We start from the raw sequence: 9,089 nt of genomic DNA, 5'->3' as shown, positions 1-9,089 counted from the left end.
CTCTTTTTCTCTCCCTCCCTCCCTCTCCCTATCTTCTGTCTCCTTTCCTGCTGCCTACCAACATGGCCAAGTCTTCCTCTATCCTTAAAAAACCCTCACTGGAGCCTACCATGACCATCAGCTATCATTCTATATCTCTTCTTGCACATTCTCTTATAAAAAGCATCTACCCTAAGGGCCTCCACTTTCTTTTCTTACTCTCTTCTAAACCCTCTGATAGCTGACTTTCATCCTCATCATTCAACTGAAACTGCCTTCTCCAAAGTTATCAATGATCTCTTAAAATTGCCAGATCTAACAGCCTCTTCTCAAGCTTAACCCTTCTTCTGCATTCAACACTGTTGTTCTCCCTCTCCTCATGGATACTTTCTCCTCTCTGCTCTCCATTGGCTGTCTCCTCCTACCTGTCTGACTGTTGCTTCTCAGTCTCTTTTGCTAGAACTTCATCTGTGTCACACCTACTAACCATGGGGCTCCCCCAAGGTTCTATCCTGAGTCTTCTTCTCTTTTCTGTTTAGGCTCTCTCACTTGCTGATCTCATCAGCTCCCAGGAGTTCAATTATCATCTCTATGCAGATAATTCCTAAATCTATTTATCCACCCTTAGTTTCCATCCTGACCTCTAGACCCACATCACCAATTGTCTGTTGGTCATTTCAAATTGATTGTCCCATAGGCATGTACAAAACAGAACTCATTATCTTTCCTTCAAAACCCTTCCCCTTTGTGAACTTCCTTATTACTGTCAAGAGGACCACCATCCCATCGGTCACTCTCATTCTCAACCTTGATGTCATCTTCAACTCCTCTCTCTTCCTCACCCCACAAATCCAATCAGTTGCCAATTTCTTTCTTCTCAACATTCCTCACATATGTGCCTTTCTTAGGAAACTTTTTTTTCTTTTTTTTGGCTAGGCAATGGGATTAAGTGACTTGCCCAAGGTCACACAGCTAGTAAGTGTTATGTGTCTGAGGCCGGATTTGAACTCAGGTCCTCCTGACTCCAGGACTGGTTCTCTATCCACTGCGCCACCTAGCTGCCCCTACATATGTGCCTTTCTTACCACTCATATCGACACCACCCTGGGTCAGCTTCTCTTTGATTCTTGCCTAGACTATTGCAACAGCCTTCTGATCAGTTCCCTCTGCCTCAAGTCTCCTATTCCAATCTCTCCTCCACTCAGTGGCCAGAGTAATTTTCCTAAAGTACAGAGCTGACCATGTCAACCCCTTATTCAATAAGCTGTCCCAGCAATCTGTTACCTGCAGAATCAATTACAAAGTGCTTGGTTTCATGTTTAATGCTCTTCACAACCTGATCCTTTCCTACCTTTCGAATATTCTTCTATTTTACTCCCCTCTATACTATCCACCACACAGCCATACTGGTCTTGTTGCTATTTCTCACATATGACATTCTATCTCCTTTCTCCATATCTTTGCACTAGTTGTTCCCCAAGTACCACCTTCTCCAGGCCATTCTTAATACCCCCGGCTGCTGGTGACATCCCTTCTAAGGCTTCATTCCAACTACTCAGTATTTGTCTCATATGTTGATTTATATACGTAGTTTTCCTCATTTGAATGTAAGCTCCTTGAGGGCAGAGACTGTTTTATGCTTTTTTCTTTGTATCTTTAGCATTTAGCACAAGGTAATTTATTAAGATAAATGCTTGTTGATTGAATGATTGATAAAAGATAATCATCTTGGACAAGGATATGGCATAAGACATTCCAATTCATCAACACTCCCATGGTTCTCCTTGACTAACTTACCCAACCTGATGACTGCTTCAGACTTCATTTCTTCCCCCCCGTTAATTTGAAGTGATATTCTTAGTGGACTATAAAGTGGCCTCTGATTCACTCCCTCAGATCAGAGTTTGGACCTTTTCCCAAGAATCTGCCCTCGGGCCCTGATTATTGCCTTCATTCCTAAGGGCAGGATGGTCTTAAGCACGCATAGCTTACCTAGTTTCTGGATCATGTCCTGAATCACCTGGTCCTCCTCTTGCTCCCTGAAAAGAGAATGGAATGAGTTTACAAGAGCAGGTAAAGGTCAATAGACAGGTTCCTATGATATCCTTATGTCTGGACGTGGCTCGGACAACCAGACACCCTCTATAAGACTCCACCACAACCAGGGAGGTAACTAGTCATATGCCCCTGCCCAGCCCACTGGACATTTGAAGCAGGAAGATGCCAGCTCCAGCCTTGGCATCTGCAACTGCTAGGAGCAGCCCTGGGCTGAATGATTAGAATTGGTTGACAATATTTGTCAGGTTTAAAAAGATAAAAGGAAATTAAACCAAAAAAAAAAAAAAAGAAACACGGACATACACACACATAAAAACCCCTCCAACAATGCATTTACTGGCAGAAGAAACTAGCAACTCACAAATGACCCCCTTGGCCATTCTAAGAGAGGTCGGGGGCCAAGTGGTGCATTTTCCTCACAGTTAGTGCAAATCGGCTGATGTATTAGCTGACTATGTTTTTAAAGGAGTCTGTGGAGAAATATTAAAACCAGAAGAAAAAAATTTCACCAAATTAACCTCTCACCCCAGATTCCCCCCTCCCCTTTCCCAGGAGACAAGGAACTAGAATCCAGCAAAAACAGGGTTTCCTATCTTACAAAGAGGCCTGGAAAGTCCTTCCTCATGGAGGAGGGGTGGGGGGGGAGGGGGGACCTTGGGAAGGAGCTGAGAACAACAAGATAATCTACCCAGAAGAATGATTTCCTGTCCACACACTTCCCTGCCCCCCACCCCAGACTGGCCTGGCTACTTCACACAAGTAGTTTTTCTCAATCCCTTTCCCATGGCCCGTCAATGGGTCTGGTTCTGTCAGTCTCCCAGTTACCAAGGCTAGAAGTCTGGAAGTCTACCAATGTGGTTCCTCCCTCCCCCTCACAACCAATCAGTCACAAAGTCCTATCCTTTTCTTCTTTTTCAGCATCTGTCCTCTGCATCCCTTCCCCCCCATTGTTTGCAATATGCTCCTGGCCCTCACTTCCTTGAACGTGAATTATTCTTGCAATAGCCTTCAGACTGGCTTGTTGGTTTTATAGTCCATCTAGCACATGGCAATCAGTTCAGCTTCTCTGGCTTCCTTTATGTCACTCACCTGCTCAAAAGCATACAAAGGCTCCCTATTACCCTTCAGTTCAATCGAGCACTGCCCATTTGTATGATCTGGTCTAGATATCTATAACTAACTATAGATATATACATACATTGGTATGGGCAAGCTTTAAAGATTGCTCATTCACCTGCCTGTCATCATGTGTTGTGAGGAAAACAAGGTTTAAACATCCCTTCTTACACCTAGCTTTGTTACCATGGGCAAGTCAATTAACCTCTTTGAACCTCAGTTTCCTCATCTGTATAATGGGAATATTGCATGCAGTATTTGCTTCACAGGGATTTTATAAAGATCAGATGAAATAATGTAGATAAAAGGGGGTGGCATGAAGTAGTGGGAAGACCACTGACAACTTCGAACAACACTTCTGACACTCGGGAAGACCTGTATTCAAATCTAGCCTCAGAAGAGCCAGGTCAAGTCACTTAACCCATCTACCTCAGTTTCCCCAACTATAAAGTGGATCGTCCAAGTCTCCCCTTTTGGTTCCCATACCCCTCCCATGATCCACCTCCACCATCACACCCTCACCTGATCCGATCCTCATCCAGACAGTCCACGATGTCACTGCGATCGTTCACCGTGTTCACATACTGTTCCAGAAGCTCTTGCTCCCTTTTTCTCTCCTTTGGTGTCTTCAGTTCCTCTGCAGGTTTAAAATAGCCATGGTCCAGCCTGCCCTGCCGATTCTGTTTCCCAAGGTGAGCAAGCTAGCCCTTATCAAGTGGTTAGTCCCTACTTCTCCTGCAGGTGGCAGCATCTCTTCTTCTGTCTGATGGTAGCATGGATGCCAACTAACTGGAAGTCCATGACAAGACAGTTTTCCAAAGCCACAGAACCCTATAATCTAAGAGTTGGAAAGGACCCCAAAGGCCATCTAATTCAACCTCTATTGCTGGCAAGATTAAGACCTCTAGACTCAGGAGCTGAGGGTATTTTAGATGCTGTCAGCTAAGTAAGAGAGACCTCAGAATGGTGTAGAGGAAAAGTCAATAAGCCGTGTGACTTCATTTCTCCGGTCTCAGTTTCCTCGCCTATAAAAGAATGGGTTTGGGATATACTCTTCAAGGTTCCTTCTGGCTTTAAATCTTACGACTTAGCTGCTAAGGTGAGAAAACTCCAGAGACCATGAGCAGGAAGCAGCCTGGAGAAGATGTACAGGTGATAGGATAGTTATCTTTAAGTATTTCCAGGATTACCAAATGGAAACGGGATCAGACTTATTCTGCTCCTCAAAAATAGAATGAGCAGCAATGGGTAGAGGTTGTTTAGAGATAGACTTAGGCTTGATAGAAGAAAGAACTTTCTAAAGGAATGTGCCTCACTTAGAGGTACTGGGTTCTCCCTCACTGGAGGTCTTCAGGCAGACCCTGGATAACCACTTCTCAGTGGATGCTGGGGACTGCTCTCCTGGCCAGTTGAATGGAGATTAGATGGCCTTTGGGGTCCTTTCTCACAAGGCCACGAGGCCACATGTGGCCCTCTAGGTCCTCAAGTGCAGCCCTTTGACTGAATCCAAACTTCACAGAACAAATCTTTATTGTTCCAGTAATGATTCTAGGATTTCAAAGTAGGCACAGGCATCCTTCTCCCTTTCTCTATATGGGGTGGGGGGAGGTTAAAAGGCCTGGTCACCTACTTACCTGATTTTTCCAATAAGCAGCGAAGTTCATCAGCAATGTCAAGCTGCATCTCCTCTAGACGCTGCTCCTTGGCCCTGGGAACATCCAGCAAAGAAGGAGGTTCAATAACTGAGCTCAGAGTGACCTGGGCCTTCCCTTTCCCACCCAACTAAGAGTTAAAGTCACCAGGGGATGCTGTTCTCTCAGTGTTAAAAAAAAATCTTCCCCGACATGAGCCCAGCTCTGCCCCTCTTTTTCGGAAGGGGAGTCGGATGGGGAAGGTTCCCTGCTCAATCTCCAACCCCAAGGGCACAGAGGAGCAAGCGGAGGGTTGTGTGCCCTACCCCCAGTTCACATCAGCCATGGGGTAGGGGTGGGGGGTAGGAGACCAAGGATTCAAGTCACACTCACTTGTACATCAGCTCCGACTCCTGCCTCAATAGCAGCTGTTTCTCGTGAATGAGTTTGAACCATTCTACCATGAAGGCATCTTCAGAGTCATCTAGAAAACAAGAAGGGAGCATAGGTAGTCTTAGCCCAACGTAGTCTGGGGTACCCTGAATACCAAAGGCAGGACCCCACTGGGAACTAGGTGCAGGTGAGGCACTGGAATGTTTCCACTGTTCCCTATCCACCTTTGCCTCAAATAGGATGAACCTCAATAAAGACTGCTCTTCCATACACCTAACTAAAACCAGATACCTAAACCCCTGGGTTTTAGGGTACCTGCCTTAGCATAGTCCACAGGGAAAGCAGAATAGAGTGCTCAGTCAAAGCAGTTTCTTCTAACCCACCTTGTCTAGTGGTCCTCTAAAGCTTCTGAGCAGCAGAAGCCCCTCCCCATGCCCAAACCTTTCTTTCCCTGAAGGGAAAGAATCAGGGTTGAGCACCACTGAGATGGAGATTGCCAGGAGCTGAAGCAGGGGACGTTTCCAGGGCCAAGGCAAGGGTGGGGAGAGGGAACCAGGGAGACCAAGCAACGGTGCCTAGAGTAGCAGACACTGGCCCCCAAACCACAAAGCGTAATCCCAAATAGAGTTAGAAGAGAAATTAGAACCCAAAGCCTGGGTCACAAGGGTAGTTCAGAGAAGGTATGGCTCAGAATACCAGGCCAGCGATCAGCCTGATATTGAAAAACTGGGCCTCCCTTCTCCCTGCTACTGGGCCGGTCAGCTTCCCAGCAGGTAGAAGTGGTTAGCAGATAGCTCCAGCCAAGGAAACGTACCTGGTAGCAGCTCATCCCTGACCCCACCAACCTGATTCCATTCTCTTCCCACCGGAGCTGGGAGCCCTCCTGCTAACTTACCTCCCTCGGCTTCCCGAAGCTTTCTCTCTAGGTCTATGCCTTTCAGTTCTAATATGTCCAGCTCTTTCTCAATGTCCTGAATCTTCTTCTGAATATCTTCCTCTGACATATAGTCAGGGTGGAGCTAAGAGACAGAAACAGAGAGGAGGAAGGTGATTACAGCAGAGATGGTGCAGTATAATTAGAGTTGGGGTCAGGAAGACCTTGGTTCAAATCCTGCCTCTGACACTGGCTAGCTGAATGAGCCAGGGTAAGTCACTTAATCTCTCTAGGCCTCAGTTTACCCATCTATAAGAGGAAGAAGTTGAACTTGGTAGCCTATAAAGTGTTTTCCAGTTCTAAATCTATGAGCCTATGACCATTGTCCCCTCCACCTCCAAAATCACTGCTAATCTCCTGAATAATAAAATGTGAATGGGATTCAATTTAATTTATCACACCACTATAAGTATCTACTATGTGGCCTCCCCCCATTCTTAATGTGGAAAAAAAATAATGCCAAGCGCAGTCCTTTCCCTACAATGATGGTTCCTTCCATTTGCCCTTCCATTTTGCCCTTCCTTCTCTCTCCCTGCCATCCCTCCCCCTAAACTCCCAATTATCTTGCTATTTCTCTTTTCAAACACACCTTGACTGGAGATTTCACCTTTTTCTTCGGTGAGATGGGGAAGCTTGGTGGATTGCAGGGTCTTTCTGAAAAGGAAACAAAACCCCCCAAACCCTTGAATAAAGTGAGGCTTGGCCTCTATCACTCCATCTCCTGACGTTGGGTATTTCAATGACTGTCCCTAATGCCTGGATTTCTCTCCCTCCTTATCTATATCTCCTGGCTTCTCCAGCTTCCTTCAACTCCCAGCAAGAATCCTCCAAAACTCACAAGGTTCAAATAGCCCCCTTGTAGCCTGGGTCACATTCATTCCCCTCCCCACTTCCCTTAACCATTTATTTACTCAACCAATGCCTCCCGCCCCGACTGTAATCTGTAATGTTCGTTGTATAGGGTCTGAGCTCTCTCATGAACAAACAGGACCACAAAGATACCCCACAAGAATGTCACAAGGTTTCCATGCCTACAAACATTAAATGACTCATGAAACTTTCCCTTAATCCTTGGGATATTTCCAAGGGGAAAAACCAAAGGGGTAAGGGGGAGAAGGAAGGAAAAACATTAGGAAGATTGAGGAAGGGGAATGGAAGGAGGAAGGGTGGTATCCATCTGAAGGGGCTTGGACCCCCCCCTCCAGGCAGGGAAAGCCTCAAGCTGACCTGGCTTGTTGAGCCGACTGGGCTTCTCTGAAGGGGTGGACTCTCCCCGCTTCTGCTCAGGCTTCATCCAACTGTCAGAAACATCCAGGTTGGGGGGTATCAAGAGTTTCTTCCGGCCTGCTAGTAAAGCATTTGAAGCTATATAGGGAAGGAAGAGACAGACAGGGAGCGATGAGAGCCAGGTGAATTTGTAGTACTGGTTAGGGCCATATTAACCTCAGCCCTGATTTCCAAAACAAATCTCAATCCACAGGATTAAGTGCACACCGGAATTCATCTTCCTTCATTCCTCAACCACATAGATTTTTTTTTCCCTTATTCTCTTAGTTCTAATTCCCAACCCACCCCAAACCTAAACCACAGATCTCTAGGAGTGGAGTTAAAAAGAACTCTGAACCCCAAGCTTTAGGGTTTATTGAACTGAATAGAATTTTTTTCAGTAGTGGGGATGGGTTTGCATTTAACCATCCATACTCTCACCTAGTCTCCACACCCCTAACTAAGTTAAGCAGCAGACATCACGAGAACTTTGCTGTAACAACCAGTCATGAGAATGGAGTTTGGATCTCGGTTCTGACACTGACACCCTGTGTGACCACGGTCAAGTCCCTTAATCTTTCTAGTCTTCATTTTCTTCATCTACAAAAAAAACAAGTGGAACTAGATGGTCTCCAACGTTCCTCCCACATCTAGATTCAGTGATCCAATTACCCTGGAAATAGAAACACTCAGGAAGATTAAACTGGGCCCAAAACAACTAAACCAGGCCTCAAAGCTGGGAAGGAGAGAGGCTGGTGAGGAGGAATGGATGGTAAAATAAATGAATGTATGAAATAAGCAAATAAATAAATGGGTGCATAAATAAATAACTAAATAAACAAATGAATGAATAATTGAATAGATAAATAAGTGAATAAATGACTGAATGAATGGACAGATAGATAAATAAAATAATAACAGCTCAGATCTCGAATCACTTTATACTTTAAAAATTACTTTCACAACAACTCTTATTATTTCTTTTTTACAGAAAAGGACACCAAGACTCAATATTAGAGCTGGAATGGACCCCCTCATTTTACAGATGAGGAAAATGAGGCTCAGAGACTTGCCCAAGGTCACAAAGCTGGTAAGTGGTAGAACTGGGATATGATCCCACTTCCTGATTCCAATAGTAATGACAATGATACTTAACATTTATATAGCGCTTACTACGTGCTAGGCACTAGGCTAAGTGCTTCATAATCATTTATCTCATTTGATCCTCACAACAACCCTGGGAGGTAGATGCTATTATTATCCCCATTTTACAAATGAGGAAACAGAGGCAAATAGAGGTTAAACGACTTGCCCAAGGTCTCACAACTTAGTACCTGAGACTGGATTTGAACTCAAGTCTTCCTGCCTCCAAGCCTGGTGCTTTATCCACTAGGACTCAAGTCCCAACATTCTATCCCCAATGGCACATTACCTCTAACATGAAATGACCTGCCTGATCACACAACTATGTTGGAGCTGTCGCTCAAATTCAGGCAGTTTACTCTAAGGTAAGCACTCTCTCCAACTATACCATGCTGCTTCTCATCTCAGGGAACAAAGAACATTCTCATAATTGAGAAGCAGAACTAGGAGAAAGGAAGACTGCCATAATATCCATGGCAGCTCCCCAAAGTCAACCTCTTTGTTCAGTCATTTCAGTTGTGTCTGACTCTCCATGACCCTATTTGGGGTTTTCTTGGCAAAGATACTGG

The 9,089-nt window shown here is 45.1% G+C and overlaps 1 protein-coding gene across 1 annotated transcript in view; it reads right to left on the bottom strand.

Moving 5' to 3' along the window:
* The window catches only part of MICALL2 (MICAL like 2), a 58,629-nt gene that overhangs the window by 1,821 nt on the left and 47,719 nt on the right, over positions 1-9,089 (bottom strand). The window contains exons 10-16 of the mRNA XM_027875012.1: positions 7,339-7,476; positions 6,701-6,765; positions 6,073-6,196; positions 5,178-5,268; positions 4,788-4,861; positions 3,676-3,790; positions 1,972-2,018 (exon numbers count right to left, since the gene is read on the bottom strand). Of these exons, the coding sequence (XP_027730813.1) occupies positions 1,972-2,018; positions 3,676-3,790; positions 4,788-4,861; positions 5,178-5,268; positions 6,073-6,196; positions 6,701-6,765; positions 7,339-7,476 (654 nt within the window). The remainder of the gene's footprint in view (positions 1-1,971; positions 2,019-3,675; positions 3,791-4,787; positions 4,862-5,177; positions 5,269-6,072; positions 6,197-6,700; positions 6,766-7,338; positions 7,477-9,089) is intronic.

The sequence above is a fragment of the Vombatus ursinus genome, unplaced genomic scaffold (assembly GCF_900497805.2).
Source record: "Vombatus ursinus unplaced genomic scaffold, bare-nosed wombat genome assembly UNPS02014807.1, whole genome shotgun sequence".
Lineage (NCBI taxonomy): Eukaryota > Metazoa > Chordata > Mammalia > Diprotodontia > Vombatidae > Vombatus > Vombatus ursinus.
The sequence above is the reverse complement of the archived record's forward strand: the minus strand, read 5'-3'. Positions and strand labels throughout refer to the sequence as shown.